Source organism: Schistocerca piceifrons, chromosome 1 (genome assembly GCF_021461385.2).
Source record: "Schistocerca piceifrons isolate TAMUIC-IGC-003096 chromosome 1, iqSchPice1.1, whole genome shotgun sequence".
In the NCBI taxonomy this organism is placed as follows: Eukaryota; Metazoa; Arthropoda; class Insecta; order Orthoptera; family Acrididae; genus Schistocerca; species Schistocerca piceifrons.
Window position 1 is genome coordinate 402300302 of NC_060138.1, and position 27707 is coordinate 402328008.

General features: G+C 41.4%; 2 protein-coding genes across 2 annotated transcripts in view; one reads left to right on the top strand and one right to left on the bottom strand.

Annotated features, from left to right (window-relative positions):
* Positions 1–27707, bottom strand: part of LOC124729666 (synaptotagmin-14) — a 609333-nt gene that overhangs the window by 161444 nt on the left and 420182 nt on the right. The gene's annotated exons all lie outside the window — the stretch shown is intronic.
* On the top strand, positions 21726–27161 carry LOC124793130 (transcription factor Ken-like). The gene is made up of 2 exons (XM_047257996.1): positions 21726–22305; positions 24092–27161. The coding sequence occupies exons 1-2, from the start codon at positions 21819–21821 to the stop codon at positions 24865–24867; spliced, it is 1263 nt and encodes a 420-aa protein (XP_047113952.1). The 5' UTR covers positions 21726–21818; the 3' UTR covers positions 24868–27161.

Here is a 27707-nt window from a genome sequence, read left to right on the forward strand (position 1 = left end):
AAATGCCGAAAATCTTCCTGAAAGTGGCGCGTCACTAATTTCAAAACGACCCTCCTTAAAACGCGAAAACTCTTTCCTTGCTGAACTCTGTCCAACGGCGTTGTTCCCATACACGGCGCAAACGGCTGCCTCCACTGCTGTCGCCCATATACTGAAATCAGTCGGTCCCCAAAATCGATATTTTAAATAAACTAACCCCTGAAATGATTAAAACAATAGTTACATGACGGAAAGGTTCCGATTTCTCCAATTGGCACTCCATTTTCTAGCGTCCACAGTTCCGCTCAGTATCTCCAAATGACAAAAGACAATATGTAAACTCAAGTAGCAACAGTGAACTACAAATAAAAAGTGACAATTGCTAAATAAACCCGTAGCAGCCCTAGCGCCAACATGCAAAACAAAATCGCTGCAACTTATGCACCAAGCTAATATTAGTCATCCCTTTCACTGCAGACGCCAGTTGCTTTGGAGCGTTCTAGATGGTATAGAACTCTAACTAGGAGGTCATGTGACCTCCACTGGTGACAAGGAAGTAGTGTGTATGTGCGAGTAGCTTTTATGTAGCCAGTACAGAAAGACGGGCAGGCGTCTACACGTGGCAGAATGGCCCATAACACCAGTTCATGAGTGAAGCTGCCCAACAGTCTATTAACACGGATAGTCCACTGTGTCTACAAGGAATTGTGTACACCTACTATTGCAATCGTGCAACACAGACGAGCGTCTTGCCTTTTCAACGACAGTCGGTTTCAAAACATAAAGGAATGGCTGTTGTAAGTGACTGTAGGTTCATCTCAACCAGTTTTCAAGAAAATATTCTCAAGAAAACTGCACGCAATGGACTTTCCGAATCAGATAAGTGTGTGGATAGCAACATGGGTGACTTAAGTGCGGTAGCATCTACCCTACCGGGTGGTAATGCGTGTTGTGTTGAAGCCAGAGAGCTCGGGGTCGGATGCACAGAGAAGTGCATGTGCCGGTGATTTTTGCGTCGTGCCGAGTGGAGCTGCAGTGGATGTCGCTTTAGCTACAGGGAATGTGCGAGAAGTTCTTGATCGTTGTGTTGCAAATGTTGTGACAGAAACGGTAGAGGCACATATATCTCGACAGAAGCAGGGTGAACTGAGGAAAAGGAAGAGGAAACGAGTTCGCGGAATGGACGGTCAAGTCGACAGGGCTGTATATGTCGAAGAATGTACGCCAGAGGTTCGGAATGCAGCGCGAGCGAAAGTGGTGGGTCAAAGCCTTGCAGGCCAAGCAGCTGACGTGCGCAGGGAGCTGTTTACAGCACAACCACACTCTGACGTACGCGACGAATACGAAGTGCATGAAGTATGCAACGCGAGCTTGAATGCGCACAGGAGTAGTTCGCCACCAGTAACCAGCAAGTTGCTTCACTTAAGCAGGAGGACTAGGAAATCAAGCATTTCGGGGAGTATTCAGTCTAAATTGAGCGCTGCAGTGGGAGGAATAAGAGGGACTATTTGTCGAAGTGTTGTAAAAGATAGTTCCGTACGTGGTTCTCTCGTGAGCGTAGACAGTTTCGGGGATAGGTTTTCTGGAAAAGCGCAAGTCACAAGGACAAAGTTCCGAAACTTGTTTCAAAACAAAGCGCTTAAAAAATGAGAGGAAAGACAGACAGGATGCCAAGAGGAAGAGTTTAATGGACCAGGCCTTGTATCGTTAAAGATGACATGTTAAGAATAAGATATTAAGAAAGAAAGAATGTCATTTCTAATTTGTAAGTGTGGAACGGAGATTTGGAAACCATATGTACATAAGCAAGGCAACAGGCGAAGCAGCGAAATATGTTTCGTATTATTTGAGATAATGAGCAAGGCAAGGGACCCTTGAGAGATGATGTGAGATTAAGCAACACGAGGAGAGATTCCAAGATGATGATAACCATAGAAAGTGTACGAGAAATATTGTAGTATCAGAGAGAAACGTATATTTTAGACCTTTGCCAGAAGCACAAAAAAGTGTTAAAGATAGACTCTAACCAAATAGCATATTAATTAAGGCTGGACTTAGTGTCTCCGCATGTGGGCAAGTCGCCAGTAGTCTTAGTTATAAAATTTTTACATATTTTGTACAAATATATAGCTTGGTACGCAGCTGGTTTTGAGGTTGATCAAAGGTACTGGGTCTTTCTCACAGAGAGCGTAACGCAGCGTATGGACGATATATGGGCATATTAGAGTATGTCTCAGCTGTGTATTGCAGCAGCGCTAATAGCAGGCTAGCGCAACATGTTGTCACTGCAATAACTGATCAAGCCGAGAGGAGTATTCACGGCGACGCTACATCCGCTACGGCCCCAGACGCCACCCGGCTGCGTCACGGCAGGGGATGCCCCTCACACGTCGTCCTGCGATGGCGAATGACGGTTGGTGTACATGAGGAGAGCTTCCTGAAATAGCGAACTCAGCAGTACTGAAGAGGATAGTGCAGCAAGCGTCATGGCAGATTTCCACGCTGACAGTGGCAGTAGTGTTTTAGTATACGTGACTGGTAGTGGCGCATAACAAGCACGATGCTGCCACCTGTTAGAACTGATCATTTTTTTAGTGGAATTATTCTGAGTCTCGCAGCCCAACCGGGACGGCGGAGCTGTGCTGGAGGAGGACACCACTTGGAGCTGCCAGTAGAAGTCGCCGATTCGAGGTCATGGCAGGGCAACAGCTCTTCGCATTGAGTCCTTCCCTGTACTTAGTGCCACAGCACAGCTTGATATCCCAGGTCATCTCCAGCAGCAGGGAGCGGCCGGTTGCTCCTCATGTACACCAACCGTCATTCGCCATCGCAGGACGACGTGTGAGGGGCATCCCCTGCCGCGACGCAGCCGGGTGGCGTCTGGGGCCTTAGCGGATGTAGCGTCGCCGTGAAACGCCACTGCCGCGGGATCTGTGCAGCTGGCTCACGTAATGAGGCCACCGGCGCGCTGGAGTACCACGTCAGCATCGTGGGGCGTGCAGACTGCCAGTCCAGCAGAATCTAGCAGCCGGCCCGCCACTGGCTCGGTGTATCACGCAGCGCCGATGCGTCAATAAAAGAACTTATTACATTTTCAACTGTCTTTCTCTGGAGCCATCTGGGCTGCCACCTCGCCTCCAGCACCCACTCGCACCATTCTAGCTCATATCTGCCCCACCCTGCATTAGCGGACGCTATAATGTGATTAGGAAGATCGGAAACTGGAATGTTGAAAGAGGCCTCACCACGAGCGACCACGGCGTTATAATATTTATAGTTGACTCCTGCTTAAATAAACCTAGAGATGTCGTTACATCGAATAAGTTAAAGACACTGTTCGGAATAAGGAAAGGCGACTGGGACCGTCTTAGAAGTATTTTCCGCTGTCTGGACCCGTGGAAAAATAGGGCAGTATGGGCACAAAAGCTGAAGAACTTGTCACCGCAGTACAAGAGCTCATGTAAGGTGCAACACCAGCCCAACCGGCTAGCCGCGCGGTCTAATGCGCTGCTTCCCGAGCGGGTAGGCGTGCCGGTCCCCAGCACGAATCCACTCGGCGGAACAGTGTCGATGTCCGGAGTGCCGGCCAGCCTGTAGATGGTTTTTAAAGTGGTTTTCCATCTGCCTTGGCGGATATGGGCTGGTTCCCCTTATCTCGCCTCAGTTACACTGTGTTGGCGATTGCTGCGCAAACACTGTGTCCATGTACACGCACACCATAATTACTCAACCACGCAAACATTTGCGGTTACACTCGTCTGGCATGAGAAGTTCTTGGGGGAGGGGTCCGCTGGGGGCCGAACTGCACAATAATCCTGGGTTTGGTGTGGGGCGGCGGTGGGGCAGGTCGACTGCTGTAGCCTGTTGTGTGGTTGTGAACCACTGAGGGCCACGGTGGGACGAAGCCTCTCCATCGTTTCTAGGTCCCCAGTTCAATACACAATACACAAGGTGCAACACCGGTCATAAGGCAGACGGGCTAGGGCTCACAAGTACAGTGGAATGAATGCCTCCAAAGTTTGATAATAGAAGCCAGAAGGACAGGAAGATTCTACTAGGAAGGCCACACTGGAGAAGAAAGATCTCACAGAACGGACAGATACGGAGACTTAAGCAGCAGTTTAGAGACGATCTGCAGCAGGCAGGTATAGACAATCGGAAACAATTTCTGAGATAGAACCGACATCTTGACCCACGGGGTATGCTGTATCAAATCGTCTCTCAAAAGATAAAATCTCTGACAATGTTATCAACTCTAAAACGAGCAGACGGTCGATTAACGTTGGGGAATCTCCAAAATGAGTTGTGAAGTGAAGATTTATAGCAAGTACATCGATGTTTTGTCACACAAGTAGGCAATGTTTATGTCCAAGAATGTAACTAGTTTGTATTACAGACGTGTTTCCGTACAAGTGTAACCTCTCCGCTAAATAAAACTGGTAGTAAGACGAGCTGCTCCGGAATTTGAGTCTTATTCACTAATACATCTCGTTAATGTTAAGACCAGAGAGGGACGACAGTAGAAGTGTTGGGAAACTGATCGATCTATAAGGGAGGATAATATTAAGAAGTCAGCTTATTTATTTTATAGGTTAAAAGGAGGAAAGGAGAAATAGAAAAATCCAGCTAATGAAGCAGGGCGAAAGGGAATACAAACGTGTAAAAAATGATTTTGACAGGATCTGAAAAATGGCTAAACAGGAGTGGCTAGAAGACAAATGTAAAGATTTAGAAGAATATTTCACTAAGGGAAAGACAGATACCACCTGCAGGAAAATTAAAGAGGTCTTTGGGGAAAAGAGAAGCAGATGTATGAATATCAAAAGCTCAGATGGAAAACCAGTACTAAGCAAAGGAGGGAAAGCTGAGAGGTTGAAGGAGTATATATAGGGTACATACAAGAGAAATGAACTTGAAGGCAATGCTATACAAATGGAAGAGGACAGAGATTAATATGAGATGGGAGATATTATACTGCGAGAAATTGACAAAGCACTGAAAAACCTATTTCCAGTTCAAAAGAAAGCAGTTGCTGATAGGTGTGCAAATTACCGGACTATCAGTTTAATAAGTCGTGGCTGCAAAATACTAACACAAATTCCTCACAGAAAAATGTAAAAGCTGGTACAAACCGACCTCGGGGAAGAGCAATTTGGATTTCGGAAAAATGTAGGAACAAGAGAGGCAATACCGACCCTAAGACTTATAAGGTAAGTTAAGGAAGGGCAAACCTACGCTTATAGTATTAATAGACTAAGTGGAAGCTTTTGACAATGATGAAGGGAATACTATCTTTGAAATTCTGAAGATAGCAGGGATAAAATAGGGGACCGAAAGGCTAGTTACAACTTCTAAATAAACCAGATGGCTGTTGCAAGAGTCGAATGGCATCAAAGGGAAGCAGTGGTTGAGAAGGGATTGAGACAGGGTTGTAGCTTATCCCTGATGTTATTCAGTCTGTATATTGAGCAAGCAGTAAAGGAAACAAAAGAAAAATTTGGAGTATGAATTAAAGTTCAGGGAGAAGAAATAAAAACTTTGAGGTTTGCCAATGACTTCGTAATTTTGTCAGAGCGCCCAAAGGACTTGAAGGAGCAGTTGAACGGAATGGACAGGTGCTTGAAAGGAGGACAATGGGATGTAGTCCAGTCAAATTTTTTTTGGTTTCCTTTATTCCAATGCTCGACATACGAATTGAATAATCTCAGGGATAAGTTACAACCTTGTCTCAATCCATTCTCAGCCACCGTTTTTCTTTCATACCCCTCGACTATTACAATTACTGCCTGGGTTCTGTACAAGTTGTAGACAGCCTCTCTCTTCCTGTACTTCACCCTGCTTCCTTTATAGTTTCAAATAGTGTATTCCAGTCAACTTTTTCAAAATCTTTCGCTTTGTCTAAAAATGCTATAAACGTAAGTTTGCTTTGACCTAATTTATGTTCTATCAGTATTGCCTCGCGTGTTCCTATATTTCTCCAAAGTGCAAACTGATGTTCCCCAATGTCAACTTATATCAGTTTATCCATTCTTCTGTATAAAATTCGTGTTAGTACTTCGAACCCATGACTTATCAAACTGATTGTTTGGTAATATTCACACCTGTCAGTCCCTCCTTTCTTTGTAATTCTTACATTTCACTTGCCTCACACTTTTTGCATACCAGGTCGGACATTTTGTCATGGTTGGTTCTCATAAGAATATTAGTACTCCTGACTAAATGCCATCTACTCCAGGGGCCTTATTTCGACTTAGTTCTTACAGCATTGTGTCAAATTCTTCTAGCTGTGTAATATCTCCTGTTTGCTCTTCAACTGCGTCCTCTTCTCTTTCTAAAATATTGCCTTGAAGTCCATTTTCCTTGTCCAGCACCTCTATATACTCCTTCCACCATTCAGCTTCCCCTTATTTGCTTAGTACTGATTTTCTAGCTGAGTTCTTGATATTCATACAGCTGCATCTCTTTTGTACAAAGACCTCTTTAATTTTTCCTGTAGGCGATATCTATCTTTTCTCTAGTTGTGCATGCGTCTAAATTCTTTCATTTGTTCTCTAACTCTCCCTGATTATTTATTTTGCACTTCCCATCAGTCTTACTTGTATACGTTTGTATTTCTTTTCACCTATTACATTTGCTGCGTTCTGGCATTTTCTCCTTTCATCAGTTAAATTCAGTATATCTTGACTTATGTACGGATTTCTACTAGGCCTTGTCTTTTTAGCTATTTGATCCGCTGCTGCCTTCACTATTTCACCTTTGAAAGCTACCTATTCGTCTTCTACTATATTCCTTTCCTCCGTTTCAATCAATCATTGCCTAACTCTCTCTCTGAAACTCTCAATAGCTTCTCGTTCTTTCAATTTATGCAAGTCCCAGCTCCTTAATTTCCTATCGTTTTTCAAATTCTTAACTTTTAATTTACCGTTCATAATCAATAAATTCAGGCCAGATTTCACATCTGCTGCTGGAAGTATCTTACAGTTTAAAATCTGGTTCAGAAATTTCTGCCTTACTGTTATATAATCAACATGAAACCTTCCTGTGTCTCCACGTATCATCCATGTATACAGCCTTCTTTCATGCTTCTTAACCAAGTGTTAGCGATGATAAAATTATCCTCCGTGGATAATTCTAGCAGGTAGCTTCCTCTTTCATTCTTTTCCACCAGGCCATATACTCCTGCTATTTTTCCATTTCTTCCATTTCCTATTATTGAACTCCAGTTCTTCATCACAGTTCAGTTAAATTTTCCTCCCCTTTAACTATATAAATAATTTCTTTTGTATCATCATGCAGTTTTTCATTCTCTTCATCATTTGAGGAGCTGAGCAGTATATAAACGTGTACATTTGTGGTGAGTGTCAGGTTCATTTTTATCTTGGTTACAATAATGCATTCGCTGTGCTGTTCACAGTAGCTTACGTGCGTTCCTATTTTCTTATTCATTATTAGACCTACTCTTGCAATACCCCTATTTTATTTTGCAATTGTAGCCGTCCACTTACCTGACCAGAAGTCTTGTTCCTCCTGCCATCGAACTTCACTAACTGCCACTACATCTGACATCAACTTATCCATTTCCCTTTTTGAATTTTCTAAACTACCTGCCCGATGAAGGTATCTTACATTCCATGTGAAGATCAGTAGAAAGCCAGATTTGTTTCGTCGTGAGTAGTCCCCGCCCACAGATATGAATGAAGGGCTCTTTTAACCCCAAAATATTTTACCCAAGATGATGCCATCGTTGTGTAACATACAGTAAAACTGCATCACCCCAGGAAAAAAAATGGCTGTAATTTCCTCTCGCTTTCATCTGGTTGCAGTATCAGCACAGCAAGACAATTTTGATTGATATTACAAGGCCAGATCAGTCAATCATTCAGACTGTTGCTCCTGCAACTACTGAAAAGACTGCTGCCCTTCTTCAGGGATGACACATTTGTCTGGACTCTCAGAAAATAGCCCTCCATTATACACTCCTGGAAATGGAAAAAAGAACACATTGACACCGGTGTGTCAGACCCACCATACTTGCTCCGGACACTGCGAGAGGGCTGTACAAGCAATGATCACACGCACGGCACAGCGGACACACCGGGAACCGCGGTGTTGGCCGTCGAATGGCGCTAGCTGCGCAGCATTTGTGCACCGCCGCCGTCAGTGTCAGCCAGTTTGCCGTGGCATACGGAGCTCCATCGCAGTCTTTAACACTGGTAGCATGCCGCGACAGCGTGGACGTGAACCGTATGTGCAGTTGACGGACTTTGAGCGAGGGCGTATAGTGGGCATGCGGGAGGCCGGGTGGACGTACCGCCGAATTGCTCAACACGTGGGGCGTGAGGTCTCCACAGTATATCGATGTTGTCGCCAGTGGTCGGCGGAAGGTGCACGTGCCCGTCGACCTGGGACCGGACCGCAGCGACGCACGGATGCACGCCAAGACCGTAGGATCCTACGCAGTGCCGTAGGGGACCGCACCGCCACTTCCCAGCAAATTAGGGACACTGTTGCTCCTGGGGTATCGGCGAGGACCATTCGCAACCGTCTCCATGAAGCTGGGCTACGGTCCCGCACACCGTTAGGCCGTCTTCCGCTCACGCCCCAACATCGTGCAGCCCGCCTCCAGTGGTGTCGCGACAGGCGTGAATGGAGGGACGAATGGAGACGTGTCGTCTTCAGCGATGAGAGTCGCTTCTGCCTTGGTGCCAATGATGGTCGTATGCGTGTTTGGCGCCGTGCAGGTGAGCGCCACAATCAGGACTGCATACGACCGAGGCACACAGGGCCAACACCCGGCATCATGGTGTGGGGAGCGATCTCCTACACTGGCCGTACACCACTGGTGATCGTCGAGGGGACACTGAATAGTGCACGGTACATCCAAACCGTCATCGAACCCATCGTTCTACCATTCCTAGACCGGCAAGGGAACTTGCTGTTCCAACAGGACAATGCACGTCCGCATGTATCCCGTGCCACCCAACGTGCTCTAGAAGGTGTAAGTCAACTACCCTGGCCAGCAAGATCTCCGGATCTGTCCCCCATTGAGCATGTTTGGGACTGGATGAAGCGTCGTCTCACGCGGTCTGCACGTCCAGCACGAACGCTGGTCCAACTGAGGCGTCAGGTGGAAATGGCATGGCAAGCCGTTCCACAGGACTACATCCAGCATCTCTACGATCGTCTCCATGGGAGAATAGCAGCCTGCATTGCTGCGAAAGGTGGATATACACTGTACCAGTGCCGACATTGTGCATGCTCTGTTGCCTGTGTCTATGTGCCTGTGGTTCTGTCAGTGTGATCATGTGATGTATCTGACCCCAGGAATGTGTCAATAAAGTTTCTCCTTCCTGGGACAATGAATTCACGGTGTTCTTATTTCAATTTCCAGGAGTGTAGTTGCATCTAAGGTTCAGATATCTGTATTGCTGAGGCACTCGAAGCCAACCACAATGGCAAGGTTCATGGTTCATTGGGTGCGGGGGACAAGGAGGGGGGGTAAAATTAGGTGTAATAATTGGGAATAATATTGCATTGGATGTAATGATGTATATTGTACAATCAGCTGCCGATTGTAGAAAAAAATTGTTGATAATAATACTTTGCACAAGAATGAATAAAACCTGCATTTAAATTATAGGTTACAGACATTATTGGCTCTGAGCACTATGGGACCTAACATCTGAGCTCATCAGTCCCCTGGAACTTAGAACTACTTAAACCTAACTAACCTAAGGACATCACACACATCCATGCCTGAGGCAGGATTCGAACCTGCGACCGTAGTGGTCGCCCGGTTCCAGACTGAAGCGCCTAGAACCGCTCGACCACTATGGCCAGCTACAGGCAATATTGTATTAAATAAATAAATAAATACTATATTTCTTAGAAGTCTTACATTCAATGTTGGAAAATCTTTTTGCTTTTGATAATTAAGGATATTCATTTCTCAGTCAATCAATAGGTTAATTTGTGTGTACCTACAGGAAACACCGCATGAGTTCACATATCTACGAGGTGACTTCAAAAATTAAGTTACACGTTATTATGGCAGGCCCACTAATTTTGTTGAATACTGCGCTGCAGTTAATAGTGACACAAATATGTGAATATTTTTCAGAATAGTAATCACGTCTCTCTATACAATGAGCGGCACGTTCTAGCAGTTATTCAGTTACTTGACGGCATAAACCTGCTCCTTGATCACAGAGCCATTCAAGAACCATTGTGTGAATCTTCTTTGGTGGCAAATCTGTTACTGTTGGCAGTCAGTTCCTCGACTGCCTGGACACAGTCGTCTATGGTCCCTGTTGATGGCCTTCTTTGCTACTCAGCATCACCCATGTCAGTTTGGCCTTGGTCAGTTGTGGGCATGATTTCACAATGGTTAGATGCAATATTGCATTTGGTCCATGTATCGCCATAATTTAGCGGTGAATCACATGCAGTTTAGATGCACTACTCACAAGAATTATACAGTCCCACGTACTTCAACTGTGGAATTTGTTTCAAATTGTTGCACCATTTCATTCCCACAATTGATACACCTGTCACCTGTACCGCAGCAGGACTGTCTCTATAGAAAACCCGTAACATGTAATCTCTTCTCACAACGCACCTCTCCTGTTGCACAACGGTATTAGGGTGTTTTTTTGTGACTGTCCCATTGCCTTTACACTGAGATGTGTAGTAAAAGCGAAAATAGATTAACTGGTCACTCTAGAAGTACTTCAGTCTCTCTCGTTTAGCTCTTGGGCTACTCCTGTTGTAATAATAGGAGACCAATGGAACATTACAGTTGAGTGTTGAGTTCAGACCGTATTAGTGCTCAAACAGATATTGATTCCAACTCTATTCCACAGCTGGATGCATTATTTTATAAAGTAAATAGAGAAGAATGCTCTTCGAGAAACGATTTGTCTGGCGCCTGTCTACTGCAGATTCTTAGATAGCCCAAACACAGAATGAAATTTTCACTCGACAGCGGAGTGTGCGCTGATATGAAACTTCTTGGCAAAATAAAACTGTGTGTCGGACCGAGACTCAAACTCAGGACCTTTGCCTTTCGCAGGCAAGTGCTCTACCAACTGAGCTACCCAAGCACGACTCACGACCAGTCCTCACAGCCTTAATTCCGCCAGTACCTCGTCTCCTACCTTCCAAACTTCGCAGAAGCTCTCCTGCATACCTTGAAGAACTAGCACCCCTGGAAGAAAGGATACTGGCGAAATTAAAGCTGTGAGGATGTGGCGTGAGTCGTGCTTGGATAGCTCAGTTGGTAGAGCACTTGCTGGCGAAAGGCAAGGGTCCTCAGTTCGAGTCTCGGTCCGGCGCACAGTTTTAATCTGCCAGGTAGTTTCAAACCAAACATATTTTGGTATGTACTATACCAGTTTACATCTATCTGTATGTTACGAAAAGTACGATACCAGTTCGAAATTTTTCGAGATATCTAAACAATTATTTCTTGTGTTTCGTCACTATAGATGTAAAAGCATGCTGTTTGGACTAGCTAGTACTACCGCCATATCTGAGCGCATTTTACTGATAGAACAACCCATTCAACACAGCTGATACACACAATTTACTTAAATTGTATCACCACAGTAAGTCACACCAAGAATTGGGAATTTGGGACTGCTCCTCTCACGTCTTCCCTGCCGCTAAAAAACTTCAAAGTATTGGGTTGGGGCGTAAGTTCGTAGTGTTTACCACAGTTTTTCAAAAACAACAGATACACATAATGGAGACTTTGTTCATCAAAATGGACTTTACAACTTCGGAATGATATTGAAATTTATTGAGATAACATGCAGAATCGGCAGAGGTATCATTTAATAGGAAATAACCTCAAGTTTCATATTAAAGTGTCAAGTGTAATTTCGGTTCGATTTAACTACTGTTTATGATGCGCCAAACATCCCACCGGTAATCAATTTCTTCCCAAACTCGTTGTAGCAAATCTGGTGTAACTTGTGCAATGGCAGCGTAAATTCAGTTTTCAGGTCTGCTAAATTTGGAGTAGGGAAGGAACATATGCACGGCCTTCAATGAAACGCCACAGAAAGAAATCCAGTGCTTTCAAGTCTGAGGAGCGAAGTGGCGATGTGACTGGTCCTTCATGGCCAATCCACTGACCTGAGAAGTTATTATCGAGGAAACTTCGAACTTCCACGAGGAAATAAGGTGGTGTATCGTCTTGCTAGTAGTAAACCGTCCCGTCTTGGGCATCTTCATAGATCTGTGTAAGTAAAAAGTTTACAGGTGTATGCAGATACACAATACCAGTGACAGTTTTCTCCACGAAGAAGAAAGAGCAGTACACTTTCAATTTGATTAGGGCACAGAACACGTTAACTATGCGGCAGTCACGAACGTGATCCAGGGTTTCATTTGTATTTACACCGAACGGTTTTGTACGGTTCGTTTCATGAAGCCAAAACACACAGCGAGTACACTCCTCACCGACGAAAGTTGCCATTTTAACTGTGGACTACGCTGGCGCTCCTGGTGGCGGGATGAGGTACTGATGCACTAGATGAACGAAACTTGAGGTTGCTTACTACAAAATGACACATCCACCGATTCTGAAAGTTATATCAATAAATTTCTATATCATTCGAAAGTTGTAAAGTCATTTTTGTCTCACGCTGTATAATCTCCTTCACTACTTGCAAGAGACTGCTAGCTCTGACAAGGCAACATCCCCATCGCACCCCCCCTCAGATTTAGTTATAAGTTGGCACAGTGGATAGGCCTTGAAAAACTGAACACAGGTCAATCGAGAAAACAGGAAGAAGTTGTGTGGAACTATGAAAAAATAAGCAAAATATACAAACTGGGTCGTCCATGAAGATAGGCAATATTAAGGGCATTGTGAGCAGAGGAGCGCCGTGGTCCCGAGGGTAGCGTCAACAGCAGCGGAACGAGAGGTCTGTAGTTCGAATCTGCCCTGGACTGAAAATTTTGCTTTCTTTATTTTCGCAAAGTTATGATCTGTCCGTTCGTTCATTGACGTCTCTGTTCACTGTAATAAGTTTAGTGTCTGTGTTTTGCGACAGCACCGCAAAACCGTGCGATTAGTTGACGAAAGGACGTGTCTCTAAAATGGGAACCGAAAACATTTGATCGCAACCGATTCCTCCACAGGAAAACACGTCTGATATATTCTATACGACACTGGTGACAGCATGTGCGTCACATGACAGGAATATGTTGTCGACCCACCTAACTAGTACACTTGGCGAATGGGTAAAAAGATTCTTCAACCTTGCCCGATTTAGGTTTTCTTGTGGATGTAATAATCACTCCAAAAAAAGTGATGAAAACATAAGGGTTTGTCACATAAACTGAAAATAAAAAGTTAAATTTTCGGTCGAGGGAAGATTTGAATCAAAGACCTCTAGTTCCGCAGCTGTTCACGCTAACCACGTGACCACGGCTGTCCTCGTCTCACACTCCCCTTAATATTGCCTATATTGCACATGGACGACCCAGTTTGTATATTTTGCTTATTTTTTCATAGTTCCACACAACTTCTTCCTGTTTTCTCGATCGATCTGTGTTCAGTTTTTCAAGGCCTATCCACTGTGCCAACTTATAACTAAATCTGAGGGGGGTGCGATGGGGAGGTTCCCTTGTGAGTAACTGTTCTACTACACGACTATAGAAATCGCGCGTTTTGAGGCGAAGAACTCATCGAGCAATGTTCTAAGCGCATTTTCATCCGGAAAGGAAGTGCCTTAAAGATTCTTCGATAGAGAGTGCAAAAGGTGAGAATCTGAGGCCGCAATATCAAGTGAATAAGGTGTGTGAGGAACGAATTCCCAACCCAACTCCTGTATAGTGTTTCTTGTCAGTCTAGCAGAATGCTCGGCAGGCGTTATCGTGGAGTAGCATCACTTCACACAGTCTTCCTGGTCGTTGTTCTTGGAATGCGTCTGCAAGACGTCTCAGTTGTCGACAATAAATGTCAGCAGTGGTGGTTACACCTTGGGGAAGTCATTCGTTGTTCACCACACCATCGTTGTTTCACCAGATGCATAACATTATCTCTTGTGGATGTGCACATGTCTTTGTACAGGGAGTTGCTGCTTTGTTTGGGCTCAACCATTCCTTTCTCTTCCTTGTGTTAGCATAAGGACACCATTTCTTGTCATCAGTAACGATACAGGATAAGAATGGTTGATGTTGTTCATGAGCCAACTGATGATGAGCAAGCAGAGATGGACATATGGCCACAGCCCAGTTGTTATGGTTTTGGCTTATAGCATGTGGTACCATTACACCCGATTTTTGAACCTTCCCCATTACATGCAAATGTCGCACTATGGTGGAACGATTACAGTTTACCACTTCTGCCAGTTCTCGAGTTCACTGATATGGTGCATTGTGGAGTAATACGTTTAAAGATCTACACCATACTCCAAAGGTCTTACCGGATGTGTGGAGTCCCTAATGTCAAAGTGATCCTCCTTAGCGCGAGAAAATCCTTTTCTTACCGTACTGTGTCCAATCGCATTATCCCCTTACACAGCACAAATGTTTCTGGCTGCCCCTGCTGCTGTCACCCCTCTGTTCAACACAGGAATAAGAATACGTCGGAAATGTCCCGATTTCTCCAATTGGCACTCCATTTTCTAGTTTCCATGATACCACTCACTATCTCTAAATCACAGTATGTAAACTCAGATAACGATAGTAACTACAAATGAAAAATATTGATCGTTAAATGAACACAAAACGACTGTAATACCAACACACAAAACAAAACCACTATGGGCTTGTACATAAACGTCATAGTTAAACCATTTTTACGAAAAAGGAGTTATTACACATGGTTTCTTGTGCACGAAGTGGAAATCTCACAGTCCCTAAATTTGTTGCGTATGAAGGAGGTCTCATTAAATTGGACGTATGCATGTTACTAGGGGTTTTGGTACAGAAAAACTAAGATCCCTACATTACTTGGCTAGATACACACCATGCAAACTTTTGCCCTTGCTTTTGGAACCTTACATCTTGAAGTTGAGGCACTACTGCTCCATGGAGATTCAACCTGAATCAAGGATCCGACTGCTAACAAACCACAACGTCTGGCCCCTGCATATAAAAACTACATGCTGATAAAACGTGAGGCACTGGACATTATACATAGCCACAGAAGGAATACATTTTCTTTGTATGGAATGAAATATCATATTGTTACTAATTATAAATAAAACCTTATCGATATCAAAGCCCATTTGCCAGAAAAATCTCAAATTTGATAATGTTAAGAAATACTTGTTAAGAAATATAAATAAGGCAAATAATCTTGAAAACGATGTTGTAGAAAGAGAAGGAGAAGTAAATGATGATGGTATAGGAGATATGATATAGCGAGAAGTATGTGACACAACTCTGAAACACCTTAGTCAAAACAAGGCTCTTGGAGTGGATGACATTTCTTTAGAATTATTGAAAGTGGTGGAGAATCAACCACAACAAAACTATTTCATCTGTTATCCAAGGTATATGAACCATCAGTTTAGTGAGTCATGGTTCCAAAATACTGACTTGAATTCTAGAAGAACATTTTGGGTTCCAGAGAAATACCGGGTGACTCTGTAATTGTGTTACAAACATTCAAAGATGATGGAGAAGGGTAAATGTATGAATCTGAGGTAAGGAATCCTAGCATGGATACGACTGACTCGAATGGTAAGATCGAAAATCTACTCAAGCGCAGCCTTAGCAGTATTCAAAATAAGGGCCTCAACTTCCAAACCCTGATGATAACCTACCGAATTCCCAATGAATACTTCTTAAAAGCCTTTGATAATTTCCCCTGTTGATGGACTAGTAATGGCGCAAGTGACTTGATGTCAGAGAGACCAAAAATCCTAAGTCTACAGTGCAGCAATAATGATTTCCATGTACCTGCACAACCTGCAACATTTATTACAAGTGTTCAAAATTGCGTCCCCCACCATCTCCCACAGTCGTATAAATCTCTGTCATAACCGATCTAGTAGGTCAACAGTGTCGCAGGCAGTGAGCATTCTTGCCAGGAGATCCTCCTCAGTTTACACAGGTGTCTCATACACAAGACTTTTCATATGACCCTACAAGAAGAAGTCAGTTATGATGAGATCAAGTGAATGTGCTGGCCATGAACCAGGACCTCCTTTGCCTATCCACTTTTCAGGGAAGGTCTGATCCATGTGTTCACAAACCCTCAGTCCAAAGTGAGGTGGGTCTCCATCATGTTCAAACCACATAGGTATATGAATAACAAAGGGGTGTGTTCCAGGAACATGGGTACATGTCTGTGATAAACATTGTGTACACTGATGCATTTAAGTGTGGAAGAAGAAGAAATGGGCCTAGTACTTAGCCAATGAATATGACTGCAACACTTGTACTGTTAATCTGTATCGATGACTCTTGACAATTGTAGCATACAGATTCTCATCAGTCCAAATATGAATATTGCGCCAAATTCGCATTCCGTCTCTGGTAAAACAGGCTTCATCCATGAAAAGCACATATTCAAGAAAGCAGGGATCGACTGTAAGGCACTGCAAGAACCATTGGCTGAAAACGACATCAGATCAGAAGTCAGCAGGAGTCAAAGCATGCACATTCTGTGGGTGATAGAGGTGTAGCCATGATTCCATAAATCTCGCCTCGCAGTGATCTGCAAAACATTCATTTCACATGCAGCCGATCGACTGCTGATTGTTGGAGCCTCATCCAAGTGAGCAAGCACTGTGTCTTTCAACTCAGGAGTTTGCATAGTTCGTCATTCTTCTTGGTTGTTGTACTGTAGTACCAAATGCCTTGTTTCATTTAATTGCTGGAACATTCTTGGAAATGTGATGAATGTTGGATCTGTTGTATGCAGGTATTTAGTTCCATACAACCTTTCCATTTCTCTACTGCTGCCATTTTCTTGTCCATACACAAAAATCATGTCTGTGACCTCTATCACCGTGTGTGTTAGTACTTTAACTTGTAAACACAGAGTGCAGTCTGCTACAGTACAGACATTGTGCACCAGAATTACACATACCAGTACACAGTATGCCATCTGCATTGCATTAGTTGAGTTATTATCCCAACCTCTACATGTAAGTGCTCATTGGGACTGCTAGCCTAAAATCTTGGCAACAACAGTACCAGTACATGTATTCAAATGCCAGGGACATCAAAACAGTTTTCACCTTTCGAATTGCACTTTTCCTTTCCAGGGTTCCTTACTTCAGACTGATATATTTTCCATTCTCCATCATCCCTAACAGTTTGTAACTCCAACACAGAATCAACCAGTACAGTAACACTTGGTGCAATACTGACTCAATGGCTAGACTGTAGATCGACAAACCTACATTTATAGCACTTGTAGATTTAGATAAGGCTTTTGACAGTGTTGGCTGGAATACAGTCTTTGAAATTCTGAAGCTAACAGGGATAAAATACGGAGAGCGGAAGGTATCAGACTGCAGTTATAAGAATTGAAGGTCATGAAACAGGAACAGTAGTTAGAAAAGTCTGACATGAAGTTTTAGCCTACCCTCATTATTATGGTATGCAGTCTGAACATCGAGGAATCAGAAAATTAAATCAAGGAGACATTTGGAAAAGAGAATTAAAGTTCAGGGAGAATAAATAAAAACAATGAGGATTGATGGTTAAATTAAAACTTTGTCAGAAATGGCAAAGAGCTAGGAAGATCAACTGAACAGAATGGGTATTTGTAGCCGAATAAAATCGGGCATTGTTGAGGGAATTGGAGTAGAAAATTAAACACTAAGACTTTTGCTATTTGGGCAGCCACATAACTGTTAACGACTGACAAAGGCAGGATATAAAATGCAGACTGGCAGTAGCAAGAAAAGCGTTTCTGAAAAACAGAAATTTGTTAACATGACTACAAATTTAAATGCTAGTAAGTCCTATATGAAGGTATTCACTCGAGTATGGCCTGGTACAGAAGTGAAATGCGGATGATAAACGGTTCAGGCATGAAGAAATTTGAAGCTTTTGAAATGTGTTGCTACAGAAGCATATTGAAGATTAGATGTGTAGATCAATAACTAATAAAATGGTACTTAACTGTACTGGTGAAAAAAAGAAGGGATCAGTTGATAGGACACACCTTGAGGCATCAAGACATCATCAATTTTTTAATGGAAATAAGTGTGCAGGTAGAAATTGTAGAGACAGACTAGTAGGTTCATAATGGACATTGGTTGCTGTAGTTGCAGAGCACTTAAAAGACTTGCACTGTATAAACTAGCATAAAGAGTGCTACATCAAGTAAATCATTGAACTGAACACCACATCAACAACTACTACAATTATAAGGTCTATATTATATCAATGTCTTAACATATTATTGCAGGTAACAAATGTTTTAGCACTGCTCCATTATGACCATTAGAAGACGCCGCAAATGAATGCCTTCATCTGCATTCTGAGAGTCCTTATTTACATACCATGGGGATTATTGCGGTGAATGCACCTTCCACATTTCCCATTTGTAGTCTGCTTTGAGTTCTCTACTACGGAAACAACAATGAAGCCTGTGTAACGATTTTTTGCACTTGGAAGATTCCAACATGCATTTCCATAGACAATGGTCTACAATTTATCTCTCACCCATCTTCTGCATTTTGTATGAAGAAAATATAGATCTTTATACAAAGTTTCATCAATAGACCAATGAGAATGGTATGAGAATGATGTGAAACTCAAAAAACAACAGTGCTGTAATCGACAAGAAGGTCAACCTTTGGAGACTCCCGTTACATTGTTCTTCATGTCAGACAGGTCAACACTGAGAAATTATAATGGCAAAAATATTTCATGAATGACCCTACATCATTACCTACATCTGTTACAGTCAAGACTACGAGCACAGGGTCATGCTCTTTATGTCCCTGGTGTGTGTTTATGTGTGCGTGTGTGTTAACTTGCACAATTGGACAGACACTGAGGTACAATTCTTCATTTGTGTGGCCATATTGTCCATAAAAGCTTTGTAATCATTGAAGGTATTTTAAAAACCGTCTTTGTAGCTACAAATTACGAGTTTTCTTGTACACTGCCCAAAAAAGAAAAAAAAATTAGCACACGTGGAAAGATGACATCAATTTTGATCTGATGATAGCATATGCCACCTGGAGGATAGTAATTGTACTGATAATGTTTTCACAGTTCTGCCAGCAGATGCCATAGTTACCTGAGTGCCATCTGTGTCTACCATTTATTAGGGAATGCTCACAGCCAGAACATTCAGTGTGGCGTAAATTTGTCAAGCAAGCAGGCAACTATGCCCCAGAGATGAACTCCTACAGCCAACTGAGTGAGTTTGAATGGATCAGATTGTGACGCCACAGGTGGCGGAATGGTCATTGTGGAGAAATGCCACACCAGTTGGATGTGCTGTGTCTGATGTACAATGATGCTGGAATCAGTGGTCATGTGAACATTCTCAAACACTTAGACAAGACTCTGGATGTCTGCACAGCACAGATGCCCACCATGATCATCGTATTGTAAGGGTAGCAATGGTAGATTGTACAGCTACCACAGCATAGATAAGACAGCTTGTGAGCTCAGGCATGTCAACACAAACCTTTGTAAACCGGTTATTAGCAATGGGACTATGGGTTTACTCACCTCTAGCCTGTCTTATGGCATGGCATCAATATGCACTGTTCTACTGGTGCCATCAGAGGATCACTTGGAAGACAGAATGATGCACCATGGTATTCAGCAATGAAAGCAGATTCTACCTGCAAGCAAAATACGGTCGTTTGCACCTACGACGTGGACCTGGTGACATCTGTCTTGTAGAGTTCATTCATCCAAGACACACTGGCCTCACAGAATGCCTTAAATGGTCTGAGATGCAATAAGTTACAACTCTCATTCACCTTTGGTGTTTGTGGAGGATATGTTAACCAGCGCTCAGTACATGCAGAATGTTGTTAGACCCATTCTTTTGCCATTCTTGCAACAGCAAAGTGATGTGTTGTTCCATCGGGATACTGTTCATCTACACTCAGCCTGTGCAACTCTGAGCCCACTGCAAGACCTACAACAACTTCCCTGGTCAGCACAATCCCCGAATTTGTCACTTATCGCGCACATGAGGGATATGATGGGACAAGAAGTAACTCATACGACTCTTCAGCCAATATTTCATACAGAAATGAGCGAACCGGTCTAGCAGGCATGGCATAAAGTATCCCAGTATATTATACATCATCTATTCAATCAAATGGATTCCAGAACCAGAGCCTGCAATGTCGCCTGTGGAGGGTATACCATGCACTAAAATGGATTTTTCAGCACGGGTCAACACCTGGTACCTCAGAATTGCTTATTCTACTGACCTGTAACAAATTATTTGATGTACTCCATATATACTGTTGCAACAATAAATTGTGAGTGAACTGGAAACCGCTAAAAGGGTGTATTAATAGCTTTCGGCAGTGTAGATGCGAAGACAAATTTAAAATACCTTCAAGAACAGAGATACAAGTCTGCAAACACTATTTGTCAGCTGTCATATTTCTCTCCTCAATAAAATTTCTTGTTGGCCTAGACAGTCGCTCGTTAATCGACGGCAGTTTTCACATACCGTAACTGTAACAATTTTGTGTAACAAATGAGATATCTTCAACTTGTTTCAGAGTATACTGAGAAATTCAGTTCCCTGCCTGAAGTTTATCAGCTACCTGTTATAAAATTTTGCAACACAATGCAAAATTCCATTCTGAATTCGAGACAGGGATACGTAGTCTGCTGAAATGTCTGAATACTGTGATAGTGAACTGTACAGTTTACCCTAAAACCCACTCTTGTTATGAACCACATAGGCCTATTCCATTAGCGAGTAAATGTACTGACAGACACGTGTAAGAATCCCTATATCCCTGACAATGTTGCAAGGTGTTCCCTTATCAAATTGACAAAATATTCTGACTGCATTCATCTGAAGAATAAATATTTTTATTTTACCTACACTACAGTACCACATAAGATTATAGCATAGTACAGTACCGAGTCAACAATAATTTTGTTTAAGTCTATTGTGTCTCTTTTAATAACAATTTCGTTTGCAAAATTTTTTCTCTGCAGCAGAGTGTGCTGATATGAAACTTCCTGGCAGATTAAAACTGTATGCTGGACAGGGAAATCGAACTCGGGACCTATGCGTTTTGCAGGCAAGTGCTCCGCCGACTGAGCTACTCAAGCACAACTCAGGACCCTTCCTCACCGCTTCCTTCTGCCACAGTGAGTCGTGTTTGGGTAGCTCAGGCGATAGAGCTCTTGCACGCGAAAGGCAAAGGTCCCGAATTCAAGTCTCGGTCTAGCACAGAGTTTTATCTGCCAGGAAGTTTCAGCAATTTTCTTGTTTATGGTGGGGTCAGCTGCTCCTGTATTCTCTATTAAAAAATAATAAGCAGCTGCTTTCTTATGTCGATAGCTGCAATCCTTGGTCTTAATTCTCCACAAACATGTGTGACTCCTTCACATTGCATTAAAAAGAAAGTTACTCATGCGCAGGTCTCCCGCCCTTCCGCTACGATCTGTCTGCGCAGAAGTGATGTGCGCAGACTATCGTGCAGACAGATCGTTGCATGTGGGCCTGCCTTCATGCATACCGCAGCAAACATGATGTGTAGCCATCTTCGCAGTGTAATTTCTTTGGCGGCAGCGTTGAGTTTTATCTGCGCCAAAGTGATTGTTATAGGTCGCCGGTCGGTGAACGCGGCAAATTATATTGAAATTAGAAGGCGGGGGCCGAAGCGCTTGGTATTGAAGAGGAGATAATTTCTGCCATGGCTTGGCAATTTTACTGCCCCAGACACTATGGCTTAACCATGAACGCAGTTAATGATTTTGTGCAACAACTTTCGTTTGTGGATGTGAAACTTGTATGCAAGAACAAAAAGACTGTGTATTCCCACAAGTTAATACTGGCTTCAGCTAGCCCGTTTCTAAAGGCTGTTATTGAAGAAATGAACAATTCCGATGATATGGCTACCTTGTTTTTACCTGATTTCGATTATAATATTGTTACTCTGTTGCTGACGTTCCTCTGCGAAGGTATTATGAAACTTACATGGGAAGAACTAGGAGAATTCCGGGAGCTTTGTAATGGGCTAGGTATGAATTTCCCTGGTGCCGACGTGGTAAAGGTGTTAAATGAGCCTCATTACTCGCAAACGTCCCAAGCAACTGACATCGAAGCAAACCCAATCGCAAATACAGAACGCGGAATAAGTACTTCTTCTTCGCTCGTGTCTTCCAGAGAAGCTTTCCATAGTGAGTATTACCAATAATTTCATAATTACCGAACTGTCCTTTCACGACAGAAAATCAAACTTAGATGTTTTTGCCCATTTAACATTGGAGTGACACACACAATTAGCAATCATTTAAAAATGTGAGCTACTTAATTTATTAAAGAAAAAAAAAAAAACATATCGGAGCATAAAATGCTAACATCGCGCGCTGCAACATCTTTATGAGAAGTCATGGTCTTCCAATTTATTTTGAAAGCTTCGAAGTACTAAACTCTAGTGTATGTGTGTCTTAAGTATTTAACAAATGCTTCATGATTCGGTGATCAATTATAAGTTTGATGTGGATAACGCATCGAACACAGTCTCGGTTTTCTACAGAAACACTTGTGATTTACATATTGTATTTGGGGGTGTAGTGAATAGCACTATAGCGGCGTAAACTCTTTCCTTTTTTTCATTTTCAAGGACTCTAGCTCCCCTACAACTCAACAACGGCAAATGTTTTTATTCATAGTTTGTGACAGCAATTGTTTTGATCGAGATACAGTTTTAACGTAAGCACATTTTGTTCTAATCTGTAACGGTACTATAGATAAGTGCACATTCGCTCATGAAGCAGAAAGTCTTTCATTTGTCTCAGTGGTCTTTATTTAATGGTAAGAAACTTCGAATGAGTTTCTTGTAATCTGCCAGGCTCATCTGTAGGGATCCATATGATTTACATAATATTCCAACTGTATTGACTTGCAGTGTGTTGAAACAGCTCCAGAATAAATGCTGTGCACAGAGATATGTATGTTTATATTTAAGTGGAATTACTAAACAAAAGTTGCCCTGTCATTCGTATATCTTGGCCCAAATGTATAGAAACAAACTTGGGGTCCAGTGATGACACTTGGTTTGTAGTGCTCTATGTACTTGTTGCTACAGATTGTACTAAATCATCGTAAATTTTACTACTCTAAATTTCATTCAGAGGCAGTGATAAATTATAGCTAATGCACTAGTTAATTACATTAAGAGGTCTTCAGTGTTATGTCACATACAAAACAAGAACAAAATTCCCTCTTTTTCACCCTATATTGGCAATACCAGGTTGGTACGAATCACAAATTGGTACTAACTGCAATAGTAAATTTTACAAGGGTCTATTAATCTAGAGTTATGGACCAAGCAACATAAATATTAAAAAGTGGGGGGAGTAACTATTTTATTCCTATATAAATCAATTAAACAGAGTTGAATTTCAGCTTTATAGGGCTTGTAAATAGAACATTGAATGCAAGAAAAAAACTATACACCTGTACATTGCCAAAATGACTTTATTGGTTTTTATATTGAAAAGGGTGCTCGAAGAAAAAAATCTTAAAAACATATTTCACTGTTGTAATATTTTTCTGCCTCGTAATGAATGATAATTTGGAGAATTCTGCTTGACATACATAGTCCTACTCCATTTATAGGTGTTGCTTATAAAATCACAGAGAATAATTTGACACAATGTGTAAGGTTATTTTCACTTTCATGGGTTGGCTCTGTCAAGATTAACATGATTTCTTTTTTCTGGTAATTTTTAATGATTTATTTATGTAGTGATGGACTATATTTTTATTTATTATTCTAATATAGTTTAACATGACACAGCAACTGCAAATATTTGATCAACATTAATCTGAAAAAAAAGCAATAGAAAGAAAACATATGGATAATCTTTCCTCTCTGTCTGTAAGTTTGTATTGCACTTTCCTAATTTTGACTCTGTGCTACTGCTTGAGAGACTGTTAAGTGAAATCTGTATGTTCCAGCACCAGCGAAGATACCTGATACAAGCAGTGCCTTTGCATCCATAGTACCAAAGATAGAAGACTGTGAAGACTGTCAAAATATTCAACTGACGCAGCCTGTACCTAGTAATGATAGTCAAAACACAGTGCAGAATCTAGATGTTAGGAATATACAGCATAGTCTTACTGACAGTGATTATTCTCAAACAGAGGAACATACACAGATGAGTTTGGAGACTAGTGAAAGTGTTATGTATTCTAATGCTACAAGTAGTGGTGGCTCTTGGAGAAAAGTGATGTGCTCACACAGTGATACTCATACAGATTTAAATGTGTGCCATGCTAAAAGTTCAGTGCGAAAATCATCACAAAGTAATGAAACATCTCGCATACATTCCTTGCCTTCAGTGCCAATGTCTGTTGAACGAGATAATTTTCATAGCAGCAACTCTCACTTTGCTCATCAAAAATCAAGTACTCACCAAATTGTGAAACAGTCAAAAGCCACAGAACAAAGTGCATATCACCAAATAAAGAAACAGTCAAAAGCAAAAACGAAAAAACTCCATAGTGAGGCAGGTGTACAAAAGACGCATTTAACACAGATTTTGAATTCATCTTCTGTTCACAAGAAGCTGCCAGAACTACCAGGTGCCACTTCTCATAACATAAAACTATCACCACATGTGAGAAGTAGCAGTAGACCAAGTAATTCAAAAGGCCATAGTAAAACACAATCAGTTCAAAAATCTGTTCGTTCGAAGAAGAGAAAAAATAGTGAGGGAACTGGGAGGTAAGTTTTATTCAGGAGCGGATATGCACGAAAGTGTTACCTGTAACTTCCACAAAGTGAATTTTGTTAATAATGTTTTATCTCAATATTCATTGATAATTTCTTACCATTAGACATTAGCATTTTTACTTTCTACGAAATTTTGGTCATGTAATAAAGCATGCACTCATTCAGTCAACCATTCTTTTGGTTTGCAATGTACTGGATTTTTAATGCTAAAACTTATTTTATGTTGGTAATTATTCTTATCGATAGCCTCTTAATTATACTGGGATTGCAACTACAGGAATGTCGCATTGGGGACATACAGAGCACCTAACGATGGGTGTGTGTTTCGTGGCCAAAATTTCCTGTGTGTGCTCTGTTATGTCATTACTCGAGGTAGCCAGCTGTCTAAAATAAAGCATAGGGCACAAATACATTGCCCATTTCCATTTTGAAAAATCACATTTCCCTTAGCCTTTGCAGTGAATCTCAGATCTGATTTCCTTACTACTAGTTTTGTGTGGTTATTCCACTCTTGCTGGGTATACTAGTTGTTGATTCTAAGAAGGCTTGGTGGAGGGTCAGACACAGAGTATATTTATAGCTGTTTTTGAGATACCCACAGCTTTATTAGTGAGCTAACTGACTCTGCCTTTGTTAACAGATAACACTATACTGTGTGTGGCTAAATACTTGAAAATGAAACTATATTATTAAAATTTAATACTGACAAGGGGATATCCTCTGTATGTGGCTGTAATCTCAGGGCAAAGTTAACATGGAAACAGTTACGTTACAATGTTAATGTGCTAGCACACAGTATTGAAATTTAACAACTGAAAACAAGTGAATATTGATCTGAAGTCACAGACACAATCTTCTGACTTCTATTGAAATGGTTACGCCTATCAGCCGCCCCCACCTCCTCATCGAGTCATTTTAGAATGAACAGTCAATATTGTGTTAAATTTTTTGTGGCTCTTACAGTTTCCAATGTTCTCCTGTCATGTAACTGAACAATAATGTGTCTGTCTGTCTATGTTCAGCTTATTGCTTTTATTTATATAAACTTTAACTGCCAGTCCTTACAGTGTTTATCCTTTACAAGTTCACCTGCATTATGCTGTTTTTCTAACGTTGCAACATTTCTATACGCAAAAGAATTTTCTGCAAACAGCCTCATGGAGTTTCCGACATTGTACACTTTAAACTCAAGGTCTCCACATTAGTGATAGCTAATGTTCCAGTCAGAGGATGGTCATTATGTCCAGCAGTGCTGTGCGCAGTGAATCACTCTTGTCCTCATTGTCCATGTTATTGATGATTAGAATACATTTTATTTCAACACTGTAGACACGGCTGTTTTTATCCACACATACAGTGCAGTGATTGTGTAGATAATGATTGTCAATATGGATGTAAGGCTTATCTTTTACAGTCTAATGATTTTTTTTCCTTTTTTTAAAGAGAAGTTGGCTGTCAACTTTTCATGTAATTTATTTTCATCAGGTCCTTTTTTTTACCATTCATGTTTTCATCTCTTATTGTTATTTTATTGTAGACGTTGTTGTTGTTGTTGTGTGTGTGTGTTTTAACCTTATTTGGCATGTGATCCCTGTTCATTATAAGAAAATACCACAATTTCTTTTTGTGAAAAATTATTTGGCACAAGACTCGTAAATAAATAGCAAAATATGTCCACAGGGAGACTTCATGTAGACCCTGTAACATACTGAGTCTGTAAAAATTAGGGAAACATACAAAAGTGGATTTACATGTGATTAATTTTCAGGGAATAAAGGGAAATTTTATTAAGTGTTGGTAAGAGTGGTATTTGTGTTTCATTCAAACATAAAGATGTTTACTGGCAAATATTTTAAGTGACTGTAGTCATATGTATTGTAGCAAAGCAAGAAAGGTCTCTTGCAATGACAAAATATTTGTATTAAAAACTGAATTCCGCAAATTATAACCTGAGTTGAGGGCAGTTCCAGTATTTTTTTAAGTGTTAATTAGTGGCCACATTAATTTAAATTTGATAATGTAAACATTACTGATTTGCCAGTGACAATGGAACACTCACATTAAGATTCATGAATAGTTTAAAGTGTCTCAGGTGAGTACATTCTGCATATGTAGCAGCAGAGTCTTAGGATGAATGTTATACTTGTTTCTGATAGAGGATTATTATGGAAATTTGGAAAGAAGTTTCTGTTCTTTGTGGATAAGGGAACAGGGCTCTTCACTAGATGAGATGCTCTGAATTCAGAGGACAGTTTGTTAATGAATAAATTGCAGTTGTTGCATAAGTTATTACTGCGTGTTTTACTTACCCTTCGATCCTCGGAAATTTTAAAATAGTTTTTTTTCTCATTGACAATATGGTTGTTCATAGTACTTTCAGCAGAATATTTTTCCCCTTGTATTAAAATGTGGAGAGTATACTCATATACACCAAGCTGTTTGATGTATTACATTTAATTTCCTTACAGTGCCCCAGAGTAAGTGGAATAAATTGTAAAAAAACTCGAGTTGATGACAATTTGTGTGAGAAGTGTAACAGTTTGTCTTGTGAAAGTTGTGTTGTATATAGTTGTGAAGAACTACAAACTATGGGGGTGGAGAAATTGTAAGAGAATAGTGTACATTCAGGTAAGAAAATTTGTTATGTGAGGTTATAGCTTAGGCAACATGAATTAGTTTGGGATGAGGCAACTAATTGGAATTGGACATACATTTTTCACTATCTTAAATAAAATAAAATTAAATTAAAATTTGTAATTTTTCATGTCAATGGTTCACAACTGAATGCTTATAGATAACAGATATAAGTGGGTCTCCGATACAAAGCTTGTCATT